At 46.6% G+C, this 27,270-nt stretch overlaps 1 protein-coding gene and 1 long non-coding RNA gene across 6 annotated transcripts in view; one reads left to right on the top strand and one right to left on the bottom strand.

Moving 5' to 3' along the window:
* Positions 1–14,136, bottom strand: part of LOC308591347 — a 33,928-nt gene extending 19,792 nt beyond the window's left edge. Inside the window, exons 1-4 of one of the 4 annotated variants that reach the window (XR_014010120.1) lie at positions 12,183–14,136; positions 10,734–10,914; positions 8,990–9,106; positions 7,686–8,391 (exon numbers count right to left, since the gene is read on the bottom strand). This is a non-coding gene — a long non-coding RNA (uncharacterized lncRNA). Of the gene's footprint in view, positions 1–7,685; positions 8,392–8,773; positions 9,107–9,157; positions 9,938–10,733; positions 10,915–12,182 lie in introns of those variants that run through there. The other 3 variants (XR_014010121.1, XR_014010122.1, XR_014010119.1) reach the window with 3 other exon arrangements.
* Positions 1–26,366, top strand: part of CD164L2 (CD164 molecule like 2) — a 42,067-nt gene extending 15,701 nt beyond the window's left edge. The window contains exons 2-6 of one of the 2 annotated variants that reach the window (XM_081202083.1): positions 3,089–3,196; positions 7,600–7,677; positions 8,656–8,745; positions 11,329–11,491; positions 25,486–26,366. In XM_081202083.1, the coding sequence (XP_081058209.1) occupies positions 3,089–3,196; positions 7,600–7,677; positions 8,656–8,745; positions 11,329–11,491; positions 25,486–25,492 (446 nt within the window). In that variant the 3' untranslated portion in view covers positions 25,493–26,366. Of the gene's footprint in view, positions 1–3,088; positions 3,197–7,599; positions 7,678–8,655; positions 8,746–11,328; positions 11,492–16,591; positions 19,787–25,485 lie in introns of those variants that run through there. The other variant, XM_081202082.1, reaches the window with a different exon arrangement.
* The last annotated feature ends 904 nt before the right edge of the window (positions 26,367–27,270 follow it).

Raw genomic sequence — 27,270 nt, 5'->3', positions numbered from 1 at the left:
TTGCCACACTTGGAAGGGAAGGTTACACTGACGTAGCTGGGATCATAGTTCCTCTTGCAGCTAAGCTGCATTTGTGGCTGTGTGTGTGTGTGTGTGTAAAGTTTCTTGCTTGGAAGCTTTTTGAAAATTGTTTTAAATATGACAAGTGGGCCCTTTTATGGAAGGATAATAGAAATAGTTTGCTCTTGGCTGTATAACTGCTTTGCCCCATAATTCACTGCTGCTGCTTATCATGGTCAACTTAAAGGAAACAGCTGTCAAAAAAGAGAGACAGTGTGGTTTAGCAGTTAAGAGTGTTGCACTTGGCAGATCAGGGTTTAAATCCCCTCTTAGCTACAAAGCTCACTGAGTGATCTTGAGACAGTCATGAGGGCTGCCACTCAGTGGTAGAGCATCTGCAGTGTGTGCAGAAAGTCCCAGGTTGAACACCTGGCATCTCAGGTGGGGCGGAGAATGTCCCTAGTCTGAAATCCTGGAGAGCTTCTACCACTCAGTTTAGCCAGTACTGAGCTAGATGGACCAATGGTCTCACTCGGTATAAGGCAGCATGTTGGGGTAGCCAACATGATGTCTTCTAAACGTTGTTGGACAACAGTTCCCATCATCTCTCCCTGTTGGTTATGCTGTCAGAGACTGATGGGAGCTGGGAGTCCATCAATATCTGGAGGGCACTTTTTTGGCTTCCCCTATCTTAGCCTGGGACACGGGTGGCGCTGTGGGTAAAACCTCAGTGCCTAGGACTTGCTGATTGTAAGGTCGGCGGTTCGAATCCCCACGGTGGGGTGAGCTCCCATCTTTCGGTCCCAGCTCCTGCCCACCTAGCAGTTTGAAAGCACCCCTAAGTGCAAGTAGATAAATAGGTACCGCTTTATAGCGGGAAGGTAAACGGCGTTTCCGTGTGCTGCGCTGGTGCTGGCTTGCCAGAGCAGCTTCGTCACGCTGGCCACGTGACCCGGAAGTGTCTGCGGACAGCGCTGGCTCCCGGCCTCTTAAGTGAGATGAGCGCACAACCCTGGAGTCGGACACGACTGGCCCGTACGGGCAGGGGTACCTTTACCTTTATCTTAGCCTAGCCTAGCTTGTGAGGGTTGTTGTTGTTGTTAAAATTTGTATACTGCCCTATACTCAAAGGTCTCAGGGCAGTTACAATGTAAGATCACAATATAAAAACAAAAAATGCATAATCGAAACAAAAACAACCCACTAAGATACAAGGGGCTGGGAAAGAGAACTATGCCTGGCACTGTCAGCTCCCTGGAGGAAAGTTGGGATATTGGTGTAGTAATAAAGCAATAGATAAAATAAAAGCAGGTCTATATGACTTAGTCTGTGTGAAGCAGATAACTTTTCAAAAGTTTGCAAATTGTATTAGAGACCCATCTAGTTTTCAGTGATGGGAGGTTTCCACACTTTGAAGTGTTTTGAATCCTTTTCTTCTTCTTTTTTGCAATAGAGGTTGCCGGCTTTTGGGTGGCCCTACACACCACTCTGTCCGGCCCTTGGAACTGTCCCAGGCCATGCCCCTCACTGGCCCTGCTTCCCAGACTCTTTGAGTGCTTTTGCTTGTCTGGAATGTGTCCTTGAACTCTGATAACACCTCTTGCTTGCCTGAAGGGAAGGTAGAGAGGGGTGTGTGCATTCATTGCTCCACCCCTTTTGCCTTTGGCCACACCCAACACTTGCATGTGGCCCCTGAGAGTCTGCTCCAAGAGGGAATGGCTCCCTACTCCTGATGTAAGGGGAGTCAGGTCACCGACAGTTTCTGATCTTCTCGTGTTCAACCGAAAGCCTTTGTCTCCCGAAGGCCAGCTGACTTATTGAGCATGGAGTGCCGTGGCAGAAATGTAATCCAACATTTATGGGTTTAATAAAAGTTGAATAAGCTTCCATGCGCTGCAGCCTTATCTGTGCTCCAGCATGCAGAGACTCTTGGCAGTTCCGCCACTGGCAGGTCAGCATTGATACATAAAACAGGCGAGTTTGGTGAGAGCTCATTCCGCATGTGTTGTGCATGCAGGCAGCTCTTCTGGGTTCGGTACATTCAGTGCAATCTCCTCCAGATAGCTGGGTACTCTTCCATCATGTTGCCACAGCTGTAATAAGCAGCAGCTTTAAAAATATTTCTGTATTTATAGCTGATAATGGAATTCACAGTGTCTTGATAATGAAACTGGTGGTGGTGGTGGTGATTTGTACAGCACCTAACATCTTAGAAACATGGCACAGATGTTTTCCAGACTACAGCAGTCCCTGCCAGCCTGGGGGCTCACAGTCGGATAGACCGGAGACTAAAGGGGGAAAGCAAGCAAAAATTCAAGCGCTAAAGTTCCAAAAATGTATGTGATTGTTTTTCTCATGGCTGGCTGGAATGGCTGCTGACCAAACAGCAGTTGGTGCCTGGTGGGCTGATGGTTTGGGCCTCAGTTAAGAGATATTATTATTTTTTCCATTAAGTGGCATGTGCATTTTATGAATACAGTGGTACCTTGGGTTACAAACACCTCAGGTTAAAAACACTTCAGGTTACAGACTCTGCTAACCCTGAAGTAGTACCTCGGGTTAAGAACTTTACCTCGGGATGAGAACAGAAATTGTGCAGCGGTGGTGCAGCGGTAGTGGGAGGCCCCATTAGCTAAAGTGGTACCTCAGATTAAGAACGGTTTCAGGTTAAGAACGGACCTCCGGAATGAATTAAGCATATAACAAGAGGTACCACTGACATGAAATCAAATCAAACCATGATAGCTAAATAAAACTTCCATGTTCAGAGGCAGTATAGCACAGTGAGTATCAGATACCAGAGGATTCCATCTCTGAAGCCTTTGATATATCTAGGCTTGCGTATATTTGTGTGTGTGAGTCTCTTTACAGTTTTTCTAATAGTGGGGGCTGTAGCATACAGGACCACAGGCAAAATGTGGGGCAAAGACTCCAGAAATCAACAGGCGGTTGGGTACGTATACAACCCCAGACCACATCGTGCTCCACTTCCTGTTTTTTGTTTTCTCTTGCATCCTGCTCCAAAGTGGCAATGCAGGATTCATACTTGCCTGAAAACTCAGCCTGTTCCTTTTTTGCTGTTTTGCAGGAGAATGCAAAGAATTGGAGTCATGTGGCAAGTGCATTGAAGGAGATGCTACTCTGAACATCACGAACTGTGTGTGGATGCACTGCCGAGAGACTGAGGAGAAGCCAGGTGAGCTGCGGCAGGTGGGGGGGGATGCTTTCCAAAATCTCCGTTCATACACCTTGTAAAGTAAAGGTAAAGGTACCCCTGCCTGTACGGGCCAGTCGTGACCGACTCTAGGGTTGTGCGCTCATCTCACTTAAGAGGCTGGGAGCCGGCGCCGTCTGAAGACACTTCCGGGTCACGTGGCCAGCATGACGAAGCTGCACTGGTGAACCAGCACCAGTGCCGCACACGGAAATGCCGTTTACCTTCCCGCTATTAAGCGGTACCTATTTATCTACTTGCACTTAGGGGTGCTTTCGAACTGCTAGGTGGGCAGGAGCTGGGACTGAACGACAGGAGCTCACCCCGCCATGGGGATTTGAACCGCCGACCTTACGATCAGCAAGTCCTAGGCACTGAGGTTTTACCCACAGCGCCACCCGCGTCCCCACACCTTGTAAAGAATGGCCCAATTCTACACGTTCTCTACAAAGTGGAACATATTTGCCTAAAGTAATTCCATTTCCCTGCCTTATCCTCCCAGTTCTTTGAGTTTTTGTAATGGCTTCCCTCTTCTCCCCCAGATGGTCAAAGAATTCCATCGTGGTGTGCATGCTACATAATGCTGCCAGGTCCAATAATTTGCTCACCTGGCTCAGTATTGTCTGCTCTGGCTTACCATCACCTGCCACCTCTCTTCAATGGATGATGCATGCATCACTGAAACCAAGACAATGTAATTTCCAGGTGGTCACCCATCCAGGCACTGACCAGACCCAAACCTGCTTAGCTGGTGGCTTTCTGGACCTTCAAACCATACCCTTGGACTAGGCCTTGCATGCAGGAGGTCTCAAGGTTCAGTCCCTACCATCTCTTGTTAAAAAGATTCGGCCAAGATTACCAAGATGTTAGGAAGCCACAAAATGGTGCATCAAGCCATTTCCTGTCTTCTCTGGCTGGTTCTGGCTCTCCAGTGGGGCCACCGGCCACTTCTCATTGAAGGTCCCAGAATCTCTGGCGCATATGCCTTGTGCTTCATCAGTTGCCACCTTCTCCAAGGACCACTCAGTCCCTGACTTGCTGGATGTGCAAGAGGCAATATGCCTCTGAATAAAAGTCTCTGGGAATACAAGTAGGGAAAGGATGCCTTAGGCCTGATCCAGCATCCTTTACATGGCCTTCTGCCTTCCACTTGTCTTGCTTGAAAGTAAAAGGCAAAGGACCTTGCTACTTTAAGGTCTATGCCCTGGCTGATACTTGGAAATCCCTCCTTCCATTTTGCTGGGAGTTTGTGGCTACCCCTCTGAGTGTAATCGCCTCAAGCTCTGCATCTGTGTCGGTTTGTGTACTTCGTTTGTTGCCATGACTGCCATCCCCAGGGGGATAGATAGATGGGAGTCACAAAGATACAGCCTTCTGCTCTCTGCTGGTTCAGAAACAAACTCCCATCTCACAACGTTGTCCTGGAAGCTCCTGCCGAAGTGCTTATCTTCGTACAGAGAAGGAACGGGGTGATGTCCTGCCCTTTTCCTCGCTGCTACCTGGCCCTTTCGTCCACTTCATCAGGTGTTCAGACTACCTGGAGCCCTACTTGCTACAGCAGGTGGAAGAAGGGTGAGGCGAAAGATGGGAGAGATTTGGTTAGGAACGTAGGAACCTGCCTTATGCCCAATCAGACCATTGGTCCATCCACCTCAACATTGTCCACACTGACCAGCAGCTGTTCTCCAGGATCTCAGACTGTGTTCTTTCCCAGACTGAGATGCTAAGGAAAGAACCCCAGGGCCTTCTGCATGCAGAGCAGATGCTCAGCCATTGTGCTACGGTCGCTTCCCAATACAAGAAGCTGCCTTATCCTGAGTCAGACCTTTGGTCCGTGTAGCTCAAACAGTCCCAGGAAGTATAGCCAATGGTGGGGGGGGGGGGGCGGTGCCCCCTGGGTGCCATCTCTAAGGGGGGTGGCAAGAAGGCACCCTGCGGGGGGGGGGCTCGCCCCGCCGCCCCTGGGCACAGCAGCAGAAGCTGCCAAAATCGCGCAGCCGTCGCATACAGAGGATCTCCTGCTTGTGACTGCAGCAGCGGTGGAGGGATCCCACCGCTGTCCATATGGCGCTTGACCAGCGCCGTCGGCAAACTGCCCCATGGCGCATGCGCAATGCCGCTGTATGCTGTACATGCTACGTACGGCACACGCACATGTGCAGTACGTAGCGGCGGCGTGCATGCGTCACACGTATGCCGCATGCACATGTGCTGCTGGGCTGTTTGCCCCGCTCCCGACACCCCCCACTGGGTGCTGATTAGCCTTCCATCGCCCTTGTCTGGAGGGCCAAAGGTTCCCCACCCCTGATCTCAGGTGAAGGAGTCTTGGGTAGCAGCTGCATCTCCCACCCAGCAAACTCTAGAATAGATGATTCTTTCAGGAAAGATTTGGGTTGTCAAGATTTCCTCTGGTGCTTATTCCCCACTCCACATTCTTCACTATCTACTGTATTTTTCGCTCTATAGGACGCACCGGACCATAGGACGCACCTGGTTTTAGAGGGGGAGAACAAGAAAAAAAATATATCCCCCTCTCTGCCCAGCGCCCCTTCAGTGAAGCGGCAGGAGGTGCTGCGCAGAGAGGGGGAGAATTTCTCCCCCTTGTTCTCCCCCTCTAAAACAAGGTGCCATTCAAGGTGTGTTCAGGTCGGGGAGCAGCAGAAAGGCGTTGCTTTCCCCCACCGCCAGCCCCAAAGAGCAGGTCGAAAGGTAGTTAATACAAGTTACAGGTAGGTAGCTGTGTTGGTCTGCCATAGTTGAAACAAAATAAAATAATTCCTTCCAGTTGCACCTTAGAGACCAACTAAGTTTGTTATTGGTATGAGCTTTCATGTATCTGAAGAAGCGTGCATGCACACAAAAGCTCATACCAATAACAAACTTAGTTTGTCTCTAAGGTGCTACTAGTTAATACAACTGTGTATCCCTGTATAGGGAAGTTTTTAATGATTGATGTTTTATCATACTTTTATATTTGCTGGAAGCCGCCCAGAGTGGCTGGAGCAATCCAGTCAGATGGGCATGATGATGTTGTTGTTGTTGTTGACTGGGGGCGGCCGCCGAGACCATATAACACCGGTCTTGAAAGACCTACATTGGCTCCCAGTACGTTTCCGAGCACAATTCAAAGTGTTGGTGCTGACCTTTAAAGCCCTAAACGGCCTCGGTCCAGTATACCTGAAGGAGCGTCTCCACCCCCATCAGTCTGCCCGGACGCTGAGGTCCAGCACCGAGGGCCTTCTGGCGGTTCCCTCATTGCAAGAAGCAAAGCTACAGGGAACCAGGCAGAGGGCCTTCTCGGTAGTGGCGCCCGCCCTGTGGAATGCCCTTCCAGCAGATGTCAAAGCGATAAACAACTACCTGACATTCAGAAGACATCTTAAGGCAGCCCTGTTCAGGGAAGTTTTTAACGTGTGATATTTTACTGTATTTCTGGTTTCTATGGAAGCCGCCCAGAGTGGCTGGGGAGGCCCAGCCAGATGGGCGGGGTATAAATAATAAATTATTATTATTATTATTATTATTGTTGTTATTGTTGTATTTACTTACTTACTTACTTACTTACTTACTTACTTACTTACTTACTCACTCACTCACTCACTCACTCACTCACTCACTCCTGTGTTAAATCATGCTTGCTGTTGATTGCAGCATCCCTGTCCAGGTATGCTTCCCTCTTGCCATCACAATTGTGTGGTGAGGAGGGCAGCAGGGTGATGCCTACTTAGCTCCCCACACCGTCTCTTGCATCTGCATCAGCCCCGTCTTCCACACTCGTTGGGGAGGGGGAAGATCAGATGACCTGAGCGTGCTCTATGCAAGCAGGATTCTAAATCGCACCCAGAACCTAAGGTCCCATCTGCACCATGCATTTGAAGCATTCTTAGACCAATTTAACAGTCCTGGAGTCATGTTAAGAGTGCTTAGAATTGTAGGTCTATGTGGCCAGAATCTGTAACAAGCTGCAGTTCCCAGGATTCTTTGGAGGAAGCCATATGGTGTGGGTGTGACCCTGGAGGGTAGCCAACATGGCAGCCTCCAAGCATTGTTGGACTGCAACTCCCATCAGCCCCAGCCAGCATGGCCCAATATTCAGGGATGATGGGAGTTGTAGTTGAGCAACATCTGGAGGACATCTCGTTGGCTAGCGATCTATGTGTGACTCCACTCTCCAGACCTTCACCCAACGTTCAGGGGTGGGAGAGGAGACCGCAGACGTGGCACATGATGCCAGTCACGTGATGTGAACCCCAGAATAGGGCTTGTCTTTCACTTTGTTTCTGGTTGCGTAGCCCTGTATAAAAGAGTGGGGGAAATGTGTGTTTGGGGGAGAGGGAGACATGCAGGATTTTCAGTGTGACTTGGTTTCTCTCCTCTATCCTCAGGTTCCGGTAGCTGTGTTGTGAAGGGAGAGCCGGCCAAGGAGAAGTGTCACTTTTACAATGTTACTTCCAGGTGTGAAGGTAATGCTTTTCTGCCCAACCACTGATCACCATGCTGTCTGTTAGGCCTCATCATCTGCCTCAGGACCTTTGCCTCTGCCTGTTCATTCTGGAACCTGATCACCAGGACCTCCTCAAACATTTTTCTTGCTTATGACTCTTGATACAGAAGCAAGAAGGAACTAGGGAGACGTTCTGTTCTGGGTGGGGTGGCACTTCCTCCCTGAAGGATCAGAAAAGTAGCTAGGGGGAGGAGACTCCCTGATCTGGAGGGCCACGGGTTCTTTATCTCTGACACAGAGGACACTTTCACATGACCAGCTGGAGGAGTCCTCTTCAAACCATTTGCCCATCTGATCCAATACAGGCTGCCCTTCCTGGCAGCAATTTTTCCTGAGTTATCAGGCATCTTTATGGGATTTCTTGCCATAAGGTACATAAGAGTTCATTCCTAGCTATTGATGTTAACAGCTGTTTATGTCTGTTTATTCATGTTCTACAGCTGTCTAAATAAAAACAGCACTAAATAAATAAATAAATAGTTAAATCACAAAAAGCAGATACATTTAAAATAAAACTGAAACAATACAAAATATTCGCTCGTGGCAAATATCCATTTATCCAGCTATGAAAGCTTGCCCTACCATGTTCAGTAGTTTCCAGAAAGTGCAGACATTGGGAGCTGTTTGTATCTTGACACAGGCAAGATGGTCTCCATTAAGATCTAGCTCTGTCCTGTGGGGCAGTAGATAACAAATCTTTGTCTTCTTCCCTTCAGGTATTTGAATGACTACTTTTTTATTAGTTTGCTCTAATTATTCTACTTTATATAAATGTAGTGTGGCTTTTCTTGCCACCGAGTGTGCATAACCCTGAGTGTGCTTCTCTAATGTGATGATCTGCTTGGATAATGCAATGTGTGGTAGGGAAATTTTCTTGTAGGAAAGAGGTGTGGGTTGACCTCCCCCCCCCCCCTGCTAATGATGGTTCTTTTCTTAGCATCCGAAGCAACCACCAAGCAACCTCCACAGCCAACCACCAAAGAGCCTCCAAAACCAGCCACTAAGGAGCATGAGATCATCACACTTGGTAAGTGTGATTCCCCTTATCTTTTGCGCATTGGAGAAGGGGAGGGTTTGAATGTTGGTGAGCTAGTGCTGGAGCATCTCCAAGTGGGGAATGCAGAGCGGCTTCTTGGTGGTCATATGTGCTCCAGGCCCTGTTTTCCTTAGCAAGCCCTTCTGTTGTGGTAAACACTTGTCACTCGGGGAACAGGACCACAGCTTACCTTGAGACGTGACAGCAAACATGGCTGATTGCATCGCCACCTTACCTAAGTAGAACTAGGATCTTCCTATTTTCCTAAACCCAGAGTCTCAGTGTGATTGTATCCAGGGCAAAGTGTGCTTCTCCAACAATTTGGACTTTTAGAAGACATCTGAAGGCAGCCCTGTTTAGGAAAGGTTTTAGTATTTGATTAATTATTGTATTTTAATACTTTGTTGGAGTGGCTGAGGAAACTACTACTACTATTATTATTGTTAGGATTCAGTTCAGATTCTGCTTAGAATTTAGCTCCAAATCTTCCCACCCACAAGCCCACAACATGTTCCCAATCCTACATGGAGGGTCATTCAGACCTCACCTTTGAAAAATGACTGTGCTTTTAACAGCAATTTAGAAGAGAGCAAGACTTCCCACCACTATTTCAGGTGGAAATTAAGGGGCTTTAATAAAATAAAGCAGATCCTTTTGCTACTGCCAAGAGGCCTGGCAAGCTCTTGCTGTACACCATTGCTGGTTTGGATGAGAAAACTTAACAAGGCAGGCCAAAGGAACGGAAAGGGAAAAGCTAGCTAATAAAGAAGTGAAGGAGAGATGGATGTATGTGTTCTCAGGGAGAATGAATCTTCCTGCCGAAAAGAAGAGCAAGAATTGAAGAGCTTTGGGCTAATTAAAGTGAGTAACTCTATCCTGAATCCTTGTGAATTATTGATCCAGCGCAGGCTCCCGACGGGAAGTTGTATGCACTCATTTATCTCTGCATGAGCGAAGGCTCCTGTTTTTTGGCTTCCACGCCAGTCTTGCCCACACTGTGTTTAACTGCGTCCTCTGTTTCCTTGCAAAGTGCACCCCTTCAGTAGCAATGCTGCAGCATTGCGTGGCTGCTTTTGTGATGGAGATGCGAAACACTTGGCTGGGTGGTGAATGCACAGTCCGTGGAACGAAGGTTTAAGTTCTAGCAGCTACGTCTTTGCAATACGACCTGTACATGAGCTGACTGGCGTGGCATGCTGGAAGACACACAAAAAAAGCTTGCAACAAAATGATGCCTTTCGATCCTTACATCTTGTAGGTGTAAGGTGGGCCAGGAGGTGCCATTTCAGACACTGCCCGCCTCAGCCACCTAATCTCTTTCACCATCAGGAAAGCTTGAATTGTTCCTTAAGGGTATTTTTCACTTTGACCCATTCACATTGCTAGGGGGAGTTTTTGGTGAAAGCAGGAAATTTAGGCTGCAGAGGCTGTTGGAATTTCTGTGCGACAGATAATCATAAGACTTGCAGGGGACTTGCAGGGGACTTACAGGTACCCCCTGTATGCTGCAGGAAATTCTGGAGATAACCAAGAGTACGTACCACTCTGGCAAGACAGTGCGCAGGCAGGTAGAGTCTCAGCTGGCATACCAGATGGAGCTGGTAGACAGCCACCTTGGATACAGAATTAACCTGCACCTCCATGGACAGCTGTGAGTCCAAAATGACTCCCAGGCTGCACACCTGGTCCTTCAGAGGCACAGTTACTCCATTCAGGACCAGGGAGTCCCCCATACCTGCCAGCCTCCTGCCCCCCCCCCAAAGTACTTATTTCTTGTCAGGATTCAGCCTTAATCCATTAGCCGCCATCCATCCTCCAACTGCCTCCAGATAGTAATAGTAATACCTTGAACTTGGCAAATCAACAACTAGCACAGATCTCTGAGCAGAGGTGTTATATGGTCTGTGGCCAAGCCTCCATACAGGTCTTTGTCAGCTCAAACTTCAGAGCTCTCTTTAAAGTTAGCACAGTACTGATACCTTACTCCGGGACTGCTCTCCATTGTGCACACAGGTCCATCTTCACTGTGTTGGAGGGGCTGCTGTGTAGTTGGTCCATAGAAGCACATGTGGGACTGCTCAGAGGTGGCTGAATTTTTGAATAAGTTGTTAGCTGGGGGGTTTTTTATGACAGAACTAATCATTACTCCATCTTTGGAACCTGTATATGAAAACAAAATCTTGTTGTAATTTTGTGTATTGTATACAGCCTTGTAGCATTTTTATGAAACGTGCAGCCTATAAATGCTTAAATATTATTGTATAAGCGATTCAATACAAAACACACGCTTCCCCCTCCCCCCCAAAAAAAAATCCCCCACTCAATCTGGAGGGGCCAGTAATAGTGAGTTAACGGACTGGTGGAAAAGTAAAGAATATGATCTCTCAGTTGTAAACTCTTTCAAGAACATGCAAGTCAAACCACCATTGCCTACACTGATTGGCAGTGGCTCTCTAGTATTTTTGTGCAGCGGTGTCTTCTGCGTATAAAGCAGATACTCTTCCCACATTGAGCTGCAGCCTTCTCCCTTTTTGCCAGGTACCTTCACAACCCCCTTGCTCTGTCTCCCCCTAGGTACAACGGCCAGCCCTCCGCTAACTGACTCCCCGGAGTTCCACCCGCCAGGATTTGACTCTGCCAGCTTCATCGGGGGAATCATCCTGGTGCTCAGCCTCCAAGCCGTTGTATTTTTCGTGGTGAAATTCCTCAAGGCAAAGGACAGCACCTATCAGACACTGTAAGTTCCCTACAAGCAGCTGGGAGCAGGGGGGGGGGGGTTTGGTGGTGGTAGTGGGGAAATGTGCTGTCCTCTGAGAAGCAGAGAGGGAGATGGTCTGTGCGTAAGAACATTCTGATCTTCATTTTGGGGTAGTTTCCAAAGCAATTGCTTTGTTTAATCTGTGGCATCTTCAAAGACTGACAGCTTTATTGTGGCATGAGCTTGGTGCACAAAAGCGCCTGCCCTAATATGTTTGATGGTCTTTAAGATGCCTCAGGGCCTTTTGTTGTTTTTCATCTGGTGCCCAAGCTATAATAGTTTAGACCAGGGTCACATCAACAGTGTACATTTAAAGTGCCATTATACTCCTTTGTCATGGCTTCCCCAAAAGAATCCTGGGAAGTGTAGTTTATTAAGGGTGCTAAGAGTTGCTAGGAACTAACAGAACTCAATTTTTGAGTGGTTTTACTGTCAACCGCTCTTGTTAGGGAACTTAGGGAATTGGAGCTCCTACCTCTAAGCACCTTTAACAAATGACCGTTCCCATGATGCTTTTGAGACGTGGAGGAGCTGTGACTGTAAAAGTGGCATACTGGTGTTTTAAATTATGGTGTGGATGTGGCCCAGGGCAGTTAAGAAACTATATTCATTAAAAAAATAAGACAATGTGGTGGTGTTAGTGGGAAAGTTACTGGAACTGACTACTCACACATGAAGACCGAGAGCATCCAGTGGGATGCAAAGCCTGCCTTCATGATGGTCGGCCATCTTGTATCACACAATAACTTCCTATGTGTTTTCAAAATGGCTGTCCAGGCTGTGAGTTTCAGCTCTCCTGCTGTCTTCATTTCTCCACCCCACCCCCAGTTTGTCTTCTGTGCATTTTTGGGGTATAAAGCACGGCAGATCAGCTCTTATATCCCTCTAAACACAGAAATAGAGGATCTTACGCTTGACAACCTTCCTCCCCTCTTCCCCACCTTCGCATTATTCCTGTGTCATTGCACTCAGTTTTTCTCTCCGTTGCTGCTGTGCAATTCTCACATACATGCTACTGAATGTGTTCAAGGACTGGCAGTTCGACATGCCACTGAGCTCAGTACTCTTTTGTGCTGAGGAAGGGGCTGGTCCAGCCTACTCACACCACATAACTTTTAGTGAAGGCTCGTTTATTTCCTCAACACAGATATTTGCAGTCTCATATCCAACCCCATGACTGGCTGTCTGCAGTTCTGGGTTTCTCTGTCGACTTCCTCCTTTGTTCTGCTATCTCTCCCTCTATCCCCTGGCTGCAAAACTGTGACTCACTTTAAATGAGGACTCTGGATCTTTAAGAAGGGCAGCAAAGCAAAGCTTTGAAATTTTAATTATTATTTAAAAATCTTTCTCACATTCATTATGGCTGTGTTGTGATTACGGCTCTCTTTAGATGTCCCAAAGTGGCAGCAGGTAGAGGCATTCACATGTTACATTCAGTGTCGGCATACCTGTGAACACAGATAGTTCAGCTACACGCTTGTACAGTTATTCACATGTAACATTCAACGAGTGTACAGTCTATGTATGCAGTAGCTGAGCTGTTTTACACAAACACATGTGCCTGTGCAGAAACAGCTTGTACTTGTGTTTAGTGTAATGTGTGAACATGCCTTAAAACACTGATGTGTGTGTGACATCAGTGGCTACTTTCACACACCTAGGGTCCCTGTTTTTATTATCTTTCTCATTCCCCTGGGTTGCTATTTTCATTGTCCTCCAATTTATGGAAGCCAACTGTCTGCAGCAGGGAACGGTTTCTCTCTGAACATAAGAATAGCTCTGCAGGATTACACCAGTGGCCCATATAGTCCAGCATTCTGTCCTCACTGTGGCCAACAAGATGCCTTAGGGAAGTCTGCAAACAGGGCCTGAGCTCACCAGAGCCCTCCCCACTTGCGGTTACCAGCCACTGGCAAACGGAGGCATGCTGCCTCCATCAGTGGAGGTACAACACTTTTAGAAAAGCGTGCTTGAGCTGGGCTCCTTTGGGAGGAAGGGCAGGCTTCAAAAATTGGTATAAAAACCAATTACAAAAAAAGCAAAACACACAGAGAAAATTAAATTATACAATAAAAATAAAGGAAATAAATATAGTAATAGCATGGCCCTCCGATCTAGAACTCTCTCCTAATCCACATCAAGGCCTCACACCAGAATGGGGCCTTGTGCCATTTTCCTCGCGACACCTTCCCACAAGCTGATATTTCCCTGTGAAGTTGGTGCTGTTTACTGTAAGCAGCACTTTCAGAGGGCAAATACCTGGAGGGGGGGAGAGTGAAAGTGTTGTCTGTGGCAAACCAACCCCAGACTGAGAGTACATCTTTGGGACTGATGTTTTATCCATATAACGAGGGGCCAGTTTGAGCATACTTTGCTAAATTGCAAAAGCTATAACTTGTGGTTTGCCCTACTCAAAGTAGGTTATACTTTTGTCGGCAGGTGGTGAACAAAATCCTAGCCAAATAGCTCTCCATCCCTGCTGTGTGTAATCTTTGGTCAGTGTTAAAGGAAATTTCAAATGTTCTGTGAGGGTCTCTCCTCCTCGCATGCGCCCAACAATATTTCTGGGTTTCTCATCTGTATCTTCTGCTGCCATCTCTGTCTCCGACAGACCCTTTCAGAGAATCTCCGACAGACCCTTTCAGAGAATCACCAGCTGGGTTCTCCTCCTCTCAATCTGTCCTTGATTCTCTCTCTTTCTTTCTTTCCTGTGGAGTGTGGAGCCAGTGTGGTGTAGTGGTTAGGAGCGGTAGTCACGTAATCTGGGAAACCGGGTTCGTGTCTCCGCTCCTCCACATGCAGCTGCTGGGTGACCTTGGGCCAGTCACACTTCTTTGAAGTCTCTCAGCCCCACTCACCTCACAGAGTGTTTGTTGTGGGGGAGGAAGGGAAAGGAGATTGTTAGCCGCTTTGAGACTCCTGAAGGGGAGTGAAAGGCGGGATATCAAATCCAAACTCTTCTTCTTCTTCTTCTTCCTCCCACCCACCTCTCATAGGAGAGTGTGGGATCAAAAGATGTCTTTAAGCCTGCTTCACACAATGATGCTTTCTCCTACACAGGTACTCCACTGACATAGTCATGTGTGGATTATGGCATGAGCATCATCTTTTGCTTCAGTTGTGTGTGCTAGGAAGCCAGTTGGGCAGGGCCTGTTATGGAGTGAAGTGACTGCCTCAGGTGGCAAGTGCTTGGGGGCTGGCAGTGGGTGATGACGGGTTGAGAGGCCAGAGCTGTGTCTGCAACACAGCCTGGCCTGCACGCCCAGCTAGCCTGTTGTCCTGTGGTACGCTGGACAAGTCACCAGTGTTGACTTCATTTGAAAGTCCAGTTGGCTTCTGAACATGGAATGAGGGTGGTGGTACCATTTTGGTCTTTGCCTCGGAGGGCAGCAATGACTGCACACACACACACACTATACTCTTAAAGCACATGACTCCCCCCCCCCCCCAATAATCCTGCAAACTGTAGTTTGTTAGGGGTGCTGGGAAGTGCAGCTCAGTGAGGGGTAAACTACAGCTCCCAGGATTCTTTGGGGCAAGCAGTGTGCTTTAAATGTATGGTGCGTACACAGCCAATGTCTTCAGTCTTGAAGTTGGATATATGTAAAGAAAAATACCTCTGTGTAGGAAAGGGTGCTCAAACTTCCCTCAGCAAATTTGGCTGGGTCTTAGTTGAATCTTTCTGCCCCAGTGTTGGATCTCTTCTCAGTCAAGGCTCAGTTTAAACAGTGGGCCAGCTTAGGAACACATTATTGGGGGCCATGGAGGAAGAATTTGAAGCAAGATAAGACAGTTGTATCCCTTTGCCCAAAGCCTTGGACCGTATTTTCAGCTTTGTAAATAATAAAAAAATCTGTGCGAGCCAAAGCCTGCCAATGTTCCAGCTTTTAAAACATCATTGGGCAGCTGGCTCCCTTCCAAAGCCAGTTTGGCAAAATCACTCCAGAAGCCTTGCTATTGAGGGCTTAACTTCCTTGATGATTGCAGCCATGTGTGATCCCCAAATTTTGACTGTGAGTGCGTTTGCTCATGCTGATTCCTACCCTAAATCGTAATTGTTCAGGCACCTTGAGAGAGGGGTTTGTTTGGCATTCTAGCACTGGGGAAAGCTGCCGCTATTGGGGGTGGCTGGGATGTCAAAAAGACAGTGATTGCTGCTGTTTTTTGTTTGCAGCATCCCTCTCACTCTCTTATTTCTGTTTGTGTAACAAATTGCTTAGCCCTAGCTTGATTCTATTCCCAATAGAACATTGGGCTCATTCAGGCTATCTTTTGCCCCATACTTTCCAGGCACAGGCCTGCACTTTAAAGCTTTGTGTCCAGGTGGGGTTTTTTCCCCCTGTCGCTTTCCCCAGGAAAACCCACGTTTTACCGCTGAATCAGAGCAAATGGCAATTTGCAGAAAACTGAACTAGTGTTGAAATGCAGGTTTTCGCAGGGAAAGCACTGGGACAAACAAACAAGCAAACAAACGTTCAGACATGGGGCTGTAAAGCCCATGACCGTGCCTAGTAACACAGCACACAGCACAAAAGGTAGTTTGGATGAACCCATTGCTCCTGTCATTTTTCAGAACTCTCTGAAAGGCAGGTGCAGCTCCCCTCCTGACAAAAAAAAACAAATAGTGGTGCATTTATGAGGAGGACTGGCCTTGCTGAAAATTCAGAGTTCTTTAAAGGGAACAGAAGTTCTGCCCTTCTGGGGGTAGACCCTGTCTCAATCTGAAACATAAAGTACAAATCTCTTAAAATCTTATTCTCTCTTAACTTGGTCCATGCTGCTTCTCTGTTCTTAACTGTACCCCTGTCCTTGGCTCCAAACTAAAGCTTATACCGGTAATTTTGCCATAGCTCTATTATGTCCATTCCTCTCCAGTCCCCATTAACCAGAGCACTAATGCTAGCCAAGGGGAACCTTCTATTTATTTGGCGTATCAGTGACTCTCTACCAGAAATGTGTGTATTGGGCGTGTTTAAAGGGGCATTGTGCTTTGATATTGTCTCTAACGTCATGTCCCCAATTGCCTCCTCCCAACCCCCCCCTTTTTTTGTATCTCCCTTGCACGCTGCCTGTCGTCAGAGAGGACAACCAGCAGTAGGTGTAGCTGTGTGTGAAAGAACAGTGGGAAGTAATGGGCTGTCTCTGGAACCAGGAAAATCTATGAACCTTCTCTTAGACCCACTCCCTTCGTGGGGCTCTTTCCTCAGAGCCAAGAAAGGCTATTATGAGCCTGTTTTTATGCATTCAGCAGCATCAAATGATCTTGATTTTCCTGGACCATAGAACATTAGCCTGCTGCGAGGAGCTTGCATGTTTGATTGTTCCTCCTTGCACATAGAAATGTAGCATGTCTTCAGAGGAAGCTACCTTGAAATCCCTGGCCTTTTAGTTTTTCATGTGCCAGTGATTTTATATATATGCAGGAATATTCAAATGTGCATCCTTCTCTTCCATGCTGAAGTGGTACAGGCCAGGGAAATAGTTAACTCCTGGCTTCTGCTGAAGGCATAAAACTGTCTCTGGGGATCCTGCTTACATTTTGCTTTTCCCTTTTCCTGCTTTCAGCGGAGGGATGGATGGAGAACAGGGACTGCTTTGAACTGAATACTGTTAACTTTCTGATTGATTGTGTGTGTAACGGGAATGTGCAAACAACCAGCTCTTGTTTGCTTTTGAAACTATGGGCCTTCCCTAGGGCAGGGATGAGCAGTGGAGATGAGCTGTTCAGAGCTGACCAGAGTCTGTCTCTCTCCCTCCTCTGCTCCCCCCCCCTTATTTTTTTGATTGAGAGCATGACCACATGTTACATTTGCCACGAGAGAGCAGCTGAATCTCAAAGGTTTTACCAACAACTGGCGGACAAAGAAATTGCACACTGAGTGGCGTAGGATCTACTTGCTTGCCAGCATAGCCAATAAGAAAAGAGAGATGGGGAGACGGGAGGGGGAAATTGGGTCAGGAGATAAAAACGACCAAACAGCAGCTCCACTTTCATCTGTGTGTGCAAAGTCTAACTCCTCCAGCCCTTTTCCTTAGGCTCAAAACAACGCATCGCCTTAATTATGTAGTGTGCAGGTACTTCTTGAGGTTTTTAAAATGAATGCCTAGTGCAGGAGGTTGGGGAAGTTGCTACAGAGAATATAGGTCGCAGGGACTGTGGTCAAATCCTTCCCTCTCCCACCAGTGGAGGCTGGTCTGTGAGAGCAAATGGGGCACTGCCCCACCGGCCTCAGTATGCCCTCAGCCTGGCTCCACCTGCCTGTCTTTGTACTTAACAAGCCGTCCAGGGAGTGCCTGAGACTGTCAGTCTCCTCCTTAGTCTCAGTATCGCCTTGTAGAAATGAGCAGGGAGGAGGGCTGCAACAAAACTAGAATCGGTTTGCTCCACCTGTCACTGGCTCTACCTGCTGTTGGTCACCCTACCAGGCTGCTTGCATGCTATACCTTTAAATTTAGGGGAGTGCGACTGGTTTGGTTCAGTCGAACTGGGTGCAGAGCCTTGGGGGCGGCGCAACAATTATTTAGAGGCGTGGGGGCACAGGGCATGGCTGAAATTTGAGATCCCAAGGTATGCCGCTGCTTTAAAGCACATTTGAAATGCCCCTCCCCAAGAATTCTGGGCACTGTAGTTGGTTTGTGAGGTTGCTGCGAGTGGTAGCCCTATGAGGTGTAAACTAAAGTACCCAGAATTCTTTGAGGAAGAAGATGTGCTTTGAATGTGCCGTATAGTGTGCAAGCAGCCCCGTTCTTAACAGGAACCAGTCACCACTATCACCCACTGAGGCCCCTATGAAACTCCCCACCACCACCCCAGCAACACACACACAAAAAATCCAGAGAAAAGCTCCCATTGCCCTAGTGAGTTTCCCCTGCTAACTGTTGCACATGTGTTCAGAAGCATGCAGACTGGTAGATCTATGGGTGAATTGTGGTAGGCCAGCAAGAGTTTTTGATTCCCAGTTGTCTTAACAACAGCAACACCTTAAAAGCTCTCCTCCCTTCAAAAAAAAATAAAAAAATAAAAAAGCATTGCTGAAATTTGGGGGTGGGGTGGGAACCAACCAGAAGTGGATTTTTTTTCTGTGAAGGAAATTGTGAGCTCGCTTCTGGTACTGATCACATCTGCTCAGAGGCATCCTGTTAATTCTTAGACTGGGTACACACCACACATTTAAAGCACATTTCCCACCCCCAATTCTGGGAAGTGTAGTTTACCCCCCCACAGAACTACAATTCCCAGCATATTTAACTACACTTTGGCTGGGGTGGGTGGGTAGGTATTGTGCTTTTAATGCATGGTATGTATGACAACATTTTGCACCTCAGGTTAGACCTTAGGGGTCTAAGTAAGTAAGTAAATATGTATGTAAGTAAGTAAATCAGCCTGAAGTCTGTCCACCCTGGGATTAGTTTATTCCTCTAGTGGCGAAACTTTAAGAAGCTCTCACGTGGCAAGTGTATTATGTGGGGGTGTCCCAGTACATGCTGCTCAGAAGCAAGGCCTCTTCTTCCTGTGCTGGTCCTATGGCTTCCCTGTGGTGTGGCTGAGAAAGTAAAGGATCGAAAATGTGAAGCTGTGGAGTCACCATGGCGACTACTGGATTCTATTCCCAGCTGGCTTTCCATCTCTTTTCCCTTTCCTTTCCCCCCTTGTTTTTTGTAGCTGTTCAATTGAGAAATAGCTGCTCTCGGGGGGGGGGGGGAGCGAAGACTTTGACGCCCTTAGTTAAAATGTGGTATTATTATGCCCTGTTGCTTTTAGTTCTTTTCTCCTCCCCACCCCAAGAAAAGCTTTAAAAAGTGGCTTATGTTTAAAACCAAGTACACACCAGGAAAGAATAAATCGTGGATTGTAGTTAGTGGTATTCCTACTCAGAGTACTCCTATTAACATTTATGAGCATGACTAACGTAGCTCCATTGGTTTTAATGGATCTTCTCTGAGTGTAACTTGGTTGGATGCAAGTCCATGTTTTTACACTTTTGGGAACTTGATTACATTAACAGTGGGCTCATGAGCCTTATTTCCTTGCACATACTAAGAGGGGCTTTTAAAGTTTTTATTTATTTATGTATTTATTTAAATAATTCCTATACCGCTTCACATTTGCAAAGGAAACAATCTCTTATCAGTTTTTTAACCTGCCTTAAATAATCAAGTAGAACCTTACAAACTATCAAGCATTACAAATAGGAATCAGACACAATTACAGTGCTGATGCACATTTAAAGAAGCGTAATAACAAGAAAACAAAATATTACCCTAAACATTTTACACATTAAAAAAAACCAAATACAAAAATAAGTGCCTCCAGATGATTAGCTGGGTGTAACATCCTGATTCTTGGAGAGTTCTTCCCATGCTCCCTTTTGCACCTTCAAATCTTATGCCTTGCTGTGGAATACCCAAGGAGGTGTAGAATAAATTGATAGCCTAATTAGCCATCATTTGTAAGCCACCACACAAGCTCATTCATAGGTGGAAGCGGATCATTTAGGTTGCAATCCTGGGTATACTTAAGTGCTATCTGCACCATAGATTTGAAGCACCGTCACACCACTATAAATGGTCATGGCTTCCTCTGACGATACAGTTCACATAGTGGTTTAACAATCAACCCCTCTTCCCAGGGAACTCTGGTAATTGTAGTTTTGTGAGGGGGATAGGGGGTCTCCTAACAACTCTCAGCTCCCTTAACAAACTACACTTGCCAGAATTCTTATGGGACGGAGAAGCGGTATGGTACATTTAAAGTAGTATCATATTTAAAGCATTATTGTGTAGATTGGGCCTATATGTCCATCTAGACCAGTATTGTCTACTCTGACTGGCAATGACTCTCCAGGGTCCTGGGCAGAGGTCTTCTCCATCGCTACTGACCTGGTTCTTTAAACTGGAGATGGAATCTGGGACCTTCTGCATTCAAATCAGATGTTCTGCCGCTGAGCTTCAGCACTTCCCTGGGATCTATGGTTGCTGTTTGTAATCCAGCCTGATACTTGCAGACCGCTATAGCAACCTCTGCTCTCAGAATCTCCCAATAGCAGAAATGGGGTTCCTTCACCTATCATTTAAATGACTGGCTGCTACTGGGACTCAGGAGTTGAGCACTGCGTCATTGCGAGGAGAGTAATCTCAATCAGAACCGATCAGTGTCAGCAGCCATTTTAGGTTTCCTTGGGAATCTGCTTAGCAACAACATTTCCAAACCACTGGCAGGTCTGCTGGCAGGGTGGGAGATTTTTTAAAGTTTGAGTTGATATTTATTTTTGATTTGATACTTGTATTTTCCACTTTTCTAAGAGCATTGTGGAGCTCAAAGTGGCTCACCATAATAGTAGCATTAAAAACGGACAAACATTAGTACGTATAATCAAAAAGCACAATAAGGTAACCCATAAAACAATTAATAGCAATCGGCACAAACTCATAGTGATTCAAAATATCAGAAATGTCTGGGCTGCTGTCATCTTCCTTTTCCTCCTCCTCGCCCCCAAATCTCAGTGGTGCAGTTAGGTATTGTTAGACTTTGGTCTTATTCTCCCCATCTCTTTGCACAGTAACATAGGTTACGTCAAAATATGGTAAGCCAGCCTTTCTGCATCTGATGTCTCCCTAAAACCCTTCCTTGGTGGCAACACTGCCAAGTCCAAAAGCCTGCAGACCCATAACAAAGGAATTACCCGTATTTTTTGCACCATAACACTCACTTTTTTCCTCCTAGAAATTAAGGGGAAATGTCTGGGCGTGTTATGGAGCGAATGCCTACAGGTGGCGGGGGATCTGCTGCAGTCATGAGCAGAGGATCCATGGATCCCCTTCCTACCCTCCTCCGTGGCTCGCTTTGAAACAGCAAAGCGGGAGAAGAGCTGCTTACACAGGTGTAAGCGGCTCCTGTCTGGTTGGCTGCTTTAAAGCAACCTTGCTCTCTGTCCCTCTCTCCTCCCCACTCAGCTCGCTAAATAGCAGCAAAGCTTTTCAGCTCTCTAAGCTGGGGAGGAGTGAGAGAAGCAGAGCCTGCTTGTTTTAAAGGAGCAAAGCGAGAGAGGAGAGGAGCCTTCTCCCCTTATGCCCCTCTTCTGCATTATTAACAGCATCCTTCTCCACCCACCCCACGCATGCTCCTTGTCCCTTGAGTGCTTTTCCTTCCCTCCCCACTTAAAACGTGGTTACAAAGCACGGATCCAGATGGATACTCAGGATTTTTGCACTGGGTCACCCCAAATTCACCATCAGATCACATAGCATGTCCATGTCTATAGCCTGCACCAAAAATATCACGCATCCATTGTTGCCTGGGACCGCAGTGGTGCAAGAACGTGGTTACAAAGCATGGATCCACATGGATCCTCAGGATTTTTGCATTGGGCTCCGCAAACTCACCGTCAGGTCACATGTCTTTGGCCACAGCATGAACCACAAAAATCATACATCCACTGTTTCGTTTAGACTATTTTTTTCTTGTTTTCCTCCTCTAAAAACTACGTGTGTGTTATGGTCAGGTGCGCGTTATAGAGCGAAAAATACGGTATGTGGGTGCTCTCTAACTAGCTGCCTTCTCTACTCCCCTCCCACCAGCTGAGGAATGAATTCTGTGTGTTCTTGCTGTGCATTTTGTGTGTTTCCGTGTGACTTTTGTAGTCCTGGAGCCTTCCTTGGCAAGTGGGCGGGGGGAGGAGAGAGGGAGACTATCCATATGTTGTATGACACCTGGGGCACAGACTTGTGATCCTGACTTCTTCATTAAAGCTTGTGGGAGTTTGATTTCTCCAGGGCTCCAGTAGTGGTGTTGCTTGCGGTCTTCCTTCTGCAGTGTGACCTGTTTGCAGAAACACAACCTGAGGCTTGTGTCTCTCTTGGTGAGAAATCCCTACCCCAAAACAGTCATGCATCTTTGCAAGAGTAGCCTAAGATGAGCAGTGCATGGGGGGGGGGGGCGCATCCTTCCTTGGGCAAAACCTGGTTCTCCAACAAGCAACAAACTGCAAGCTGTTGCAGAAAGGGTGGATCTGGGGCAGCTGGGGAGCCACTTGATGGTGGTTTAATAACTTAACCCTATTTGCACCTGGAAATGCAAGGAGCAGGTTGATTGGCTGGCTGCAACCTCAAGCCTACTTAGTGGTAGAACAAGTGGCGTAGCGTGGGGGGAGGCACAGGGGCAATTGCCCTGGGCACAAAATTGTTAGGGTGTAAAATTTCAGTCTCAATATAGCTGATAGGCACACCCTGCTATGCGTGAGTTGTCATTCTCACCCTCTTAGTTGAATGAACCAATAGCCTGTTGGCCATTATTGTGCACAGCATGCAATTGCACAAGGACCTATACTTGCTTCTGCTTAGATCCCTTGCTGCACTAATCAGTTATTTCCCATTAGTGAACACATCTGAAGTCTTAACGTTCTTTAACGTGTGCACTGTTCAGGCTGGGGGAGGTGTTTAATGGGTGGAAAGAACAGGAGTAACAAAGAGCCCCACTTTAAACAAGACCAATTTCCCCCATGGTAGTGTGTGCTTGTGCAGTCCCACAGACACAAATAAAAGCCACTGAATTTGGCCTCCCAGAAAAATAGTCTGTTTTTAAAAGAGAGAGAAAAGCAAGCAAGTAGGTTTCTTAGTTTGCTTGAAAACATGTGAGCAACGGATGCTGCAGCCTGGGGAATTGCAAACTTAAGTTTCCAGTGGTTTGTGAGGTGGGGGGCTGCAGCACCCTGGCCCTTCGCCATTACAGCAAAGTTCAAATAAGTTAGGTAGACTCAGGCAGGTTCGCAAAATTATGCAGGTCAGCTTGTAGTATTTCAAGGCTTAGCACAAGTTTTTATGGTCTGTGTGTGTGGTTTTGTTTTTAAAAAACCAAGGCAGAAAACACACCATCCCAAGGGATAGCACAGAAGTTACAGGAGGAACAGGGAGCTGTTGCCCTCCAGAGTATGTTGCTGGACTACAACTCCATCATCTCTGACCACTGACTGCGCTGCCTGGGGCTGATGGAGTCTAGCCATATCTGAAAGGGCCTAAGTTGTCCTTCCCTGAGTGATAGGGCGTAATCTGTGTGAATATCCCAGGAGTGGGTCTTGCTCTTCCCCTTCCTGGAGTGCATCTGTCCACCCACGAAACGGTATTTGCACTGTGAGAAGTGTCTAAACAAACTCTGGACATTTACAGGATTTGGTCCTCCATGTGGGGGTGGAAACAGTGTCTTATTCTCAAGAGATGTCTCAACAGCAGGAGTGTCACCTCAGGTTTTTGTTTTGCTTTTCAGATGATGGGCTGGGAGAAAAGGGATAAGATTTACTGCAAAATGCAATGATCTCCTCTTGGATATGTTTTTAGCTGTCCCAAACAACAAGAACCCACAAACAAACCATGCGATTAATGATAATTGGTTGTGATTACTTTTTTTATACCACAAAATATCTAGAAATCTCTGTGCTTCTAAGGAATTTTTATATAAGGTCTAAAATGGGCTGGGGGGGAGAGAGAGAGAGAGAAAGTGTGGTTTTCATCAAAACACAGAGAGAGAGACTGTTCTGAATCACGGCTCAACCATTATGGAACTGAACTCTTGACATCTCCTTTGAAAGTACCCAGTTCCTTTCACTCGTGTTCATGAGAGTTACCAATTCTTAAATTAGATTTATACCACATATCTCAGCCAAGATGGCTGAAATAAGCCCATGATAAAAATCCATGGTAAATTATAGTCTCTGATGTGGCATTGCTGATCTCCCTCCACAAGTCTCTGCATATCTGTCTTTTAGTAAAACCCTGTATTATATGGGTGTGGGTTTTTTTGCTAGTTTCCATTGCAGGTTTGGCTGGCCATTAGACACCCCTATGAGTGCAAATCTTAACATTAAAACTGGTCTGAGGCTTTAACACTGTGATCATATGCATCAGGTGCACAACCTGTTGCCCCGCCCCCTCCCAATGTTGTTGGACTCTGCCCCCATCAGCTCCTACAAGGGATGGTGGGAGTTGGAGTCAGAGAGCAGCTAGAGGGGCGCTGGTTCCTGGGCCTGATAAACATCTGTTCAGAAATTAAGGCTGCAATTCTATACCCAGTTACCCAGGAGAGAACCCTGCTGAATTCAGAGATTCAGTGCATTCCTAACCATACCTCTTCAGAAGTGTATTCTACTGAATTCAGTGGGGACCGTCTCAGTAGACATGCTTAAGATCGCCCTGTAAGTAGGTGAGTATAGGACTGCTGCCTGACAACAGTCTTTTGCATGTCTACTCAGAAGTAAGTCACCTGGGAATAAGCGGCACTGAACACTGTTGGATGGAGCTAGTATGAACTGTGCTGCAAACTTAACTTTTCCTCACTTTTCAGAAACAAGGAGAAAGTGCCTCTTGTAACTTGAGAATGGCCAGCTTAGAGCTGAGATGGTCTTGTTCCTAACAATTTAATTCTTCTCTTCTGCAAAATTGGGTATCTAATATGGTGCCCAAATGCCTCATATCTTGGATGTTACCATGTATTGATTATTTTATTTGATGTTTCATATTTAACAGTATTCAGGGAGTGACATGCAATGGCACGGCACCTGATGTGGCGTATGTTTGATAAGATGCAGTGGTGCACAGGTTCTGGCAATAGAGAGCCGTTCACATTTCATGATGCCCACCTGCCTAACTAGGGCACAGGGAGCAAGGGGCTAAGAAGTCTAAGTTGCTCTAATTCTGAAATTAAAATCCCTAAATTAAAGAAGTCTGCAAATAAAGATGTAAATGGTGAAGCTGGCAGTGCCGACACGTGTATGTTATGAAATCCAGCCATTCACAAATTACACAAGTTGCACCTTCCAGGTGAAGTTGTTTCCAGCGCTGAGGAAAGCAAGGGAGAAGTCGCTGTTACAGATCTGCCATTTTGGCTGAGCTAGGTGCTCCCCCTGCTGTCTGTTCTCTTGCCTGGTGAAGTGTTTTCCCCACCCCCCTGTGTCCCCCCCTTCTCATTTGTTCCATCACATTAGGATCTGATGGCTGATCTCCAAGGAGCTGCCTTGATAAGCGTTTCTCTTGCGGGAGGAGTTGCTGGAGAAGAGGAGCCTGCCTGTGGCTGCATTGGGAGCCAGGACTCTTTCCCTCTCTCTCTTCTTCAAATGGAGCTGCTGAAGTGGGAGATCTGCTCCAGACCTAAACAGCCTATTGTCACTATGGGTGATGCTTGGCTCAGATACCTGGACCCTTTAGACTTGCTGCGGAAATAGTATAAATATATACATGAGATACTAGCAAGCTCAAGCTGCAGGGATCTGCTTCGTATGTAACTGTGTGAGGTTAAGGACGCCTTCAGATGATTGTGGGGTTTTCTTTCTATTTTTTCCCCTTCTGTGCAACCTGCTTTTGGTTGATTATCCTTATTCTAAGCCCACATGGATCCTGTTTCAGTACCTGCCAGTCCTGTATATTTGTTTCTTAAATGCTGCACCAAAAGTGGAATGTCCAGTGGAACTTGGGGCTACTTCACCCGTGTGACTTCTTTCTCCCTCCACCCAATATTGTATAAGCCAGATCACTCTAAAAGGTCAGAGTCTTATGCAGATGTCAAGACACTTGAGTCACGATGTTAGCTTCTTGCACAAGAGAGTTGGGGTGGGTCTCCTTCACGCTCGTTCTTACGAGTGAGTTTCCAGTAGGGGAGTTGCATCGAAGCAGCTGACTTGTTAACGCCGAACCCAACCGATGTTGGACTCCATTGGAAGTTGCCTGTCCATTAAAGAGTGGGTCCTTCTAAGAGTCCAGTTCTCAGCTGCCTCCCTGGAAAAACAAAGAACACCCCTTACTGTGGAATGGCAGCAAACACAACGGGGGAAGACGCCTCTAAAATAAAATGAAATATTTGTGGAACGCATTTTGTGTTTTTGTTATTGAACAATTCGTACTTCTACGCATTTGGGGATAACTTTGATTATAGCCGCAATGTTGTAACCTGCCCTTCTTTCATCTAGTGCCATTGATATTTCGGGCTCCCGACTCCCATCATCCCCAGCGAACATGGCTGATGGTCAGTGATTTTGGGAGTTTTAGTTCAACAGCGTCTGGACAGCACCAAGCTTGGGGAAGGCCGCTGTAATATTTGTCAGCTACTGCTTTTATAATATTATTCTACTGGAAAATTTGTTTAACTGAAATATTTCTAAGCGGCTTTTCTGTGCAGCTTGCAAGAGTGAAAATAATGTAAAAAAGAAAAGAACCCTTCCACACACATATCTTATTTGTTCCCCTAACTTTCCAAGATAAAAACCAATACATGTACTCATTAAAAAACTCTTCACAGCACTCCTAGCCCAGAGTCGAAGGCAGGCAGGACTTTACCACCATCCTAGTAACAAATACTTAATATTACTCTTGCTAAAGCTATTGAACCTGGGAGCTTCATATCGGATGATATGGAGGCAATGTGCTCTTGTTGCGCGAGTTCATTTGCTGTGTTTGGCAGAGCTAAGCAAAGAATGTATGTACTGGACCCTCCCCCCGAGAAGCAAAGGCACAGTGAAATATAGCAACTTGTTTCTTATTTCCTTTAAAGAAAAGGCTGTGCTCAGAGGAGTTTACCTTGATTATTTATTTGCAGTCTTCAGCCATAATGGTTCTCAAAGCGGTTTCAGGATAATAAAATCAGATTTATAGGTGGTCCCTGCCGTTCTCGCTGTGATGCATCCCTGGAAATATATGCAAGCACTGGAAAAGGTACATTTCTAAAACAGCATGATGGCTCTGGTCTGAGAGAGTGCCAGAGGGGACTCTTAGCAGCA

This window comes from Podarcis bocagei (assembly GCF_964188305.1).
Source record: "Podarcis bocagei genome assembly, chromosome: 7".
NCBI classification, from domain to species: domain Eukaryota; kingdom Metazoa; phylum Chordata; class Lepidosauria; order Squamata; family Lacertidae; genus Podarcis; species Podarcis bocagei.
The sequence above is the reverse complement of the archived record's forward strand: the minus strand, read 5'-3'. Positions and strand labels throughout refer to the sequence as shown.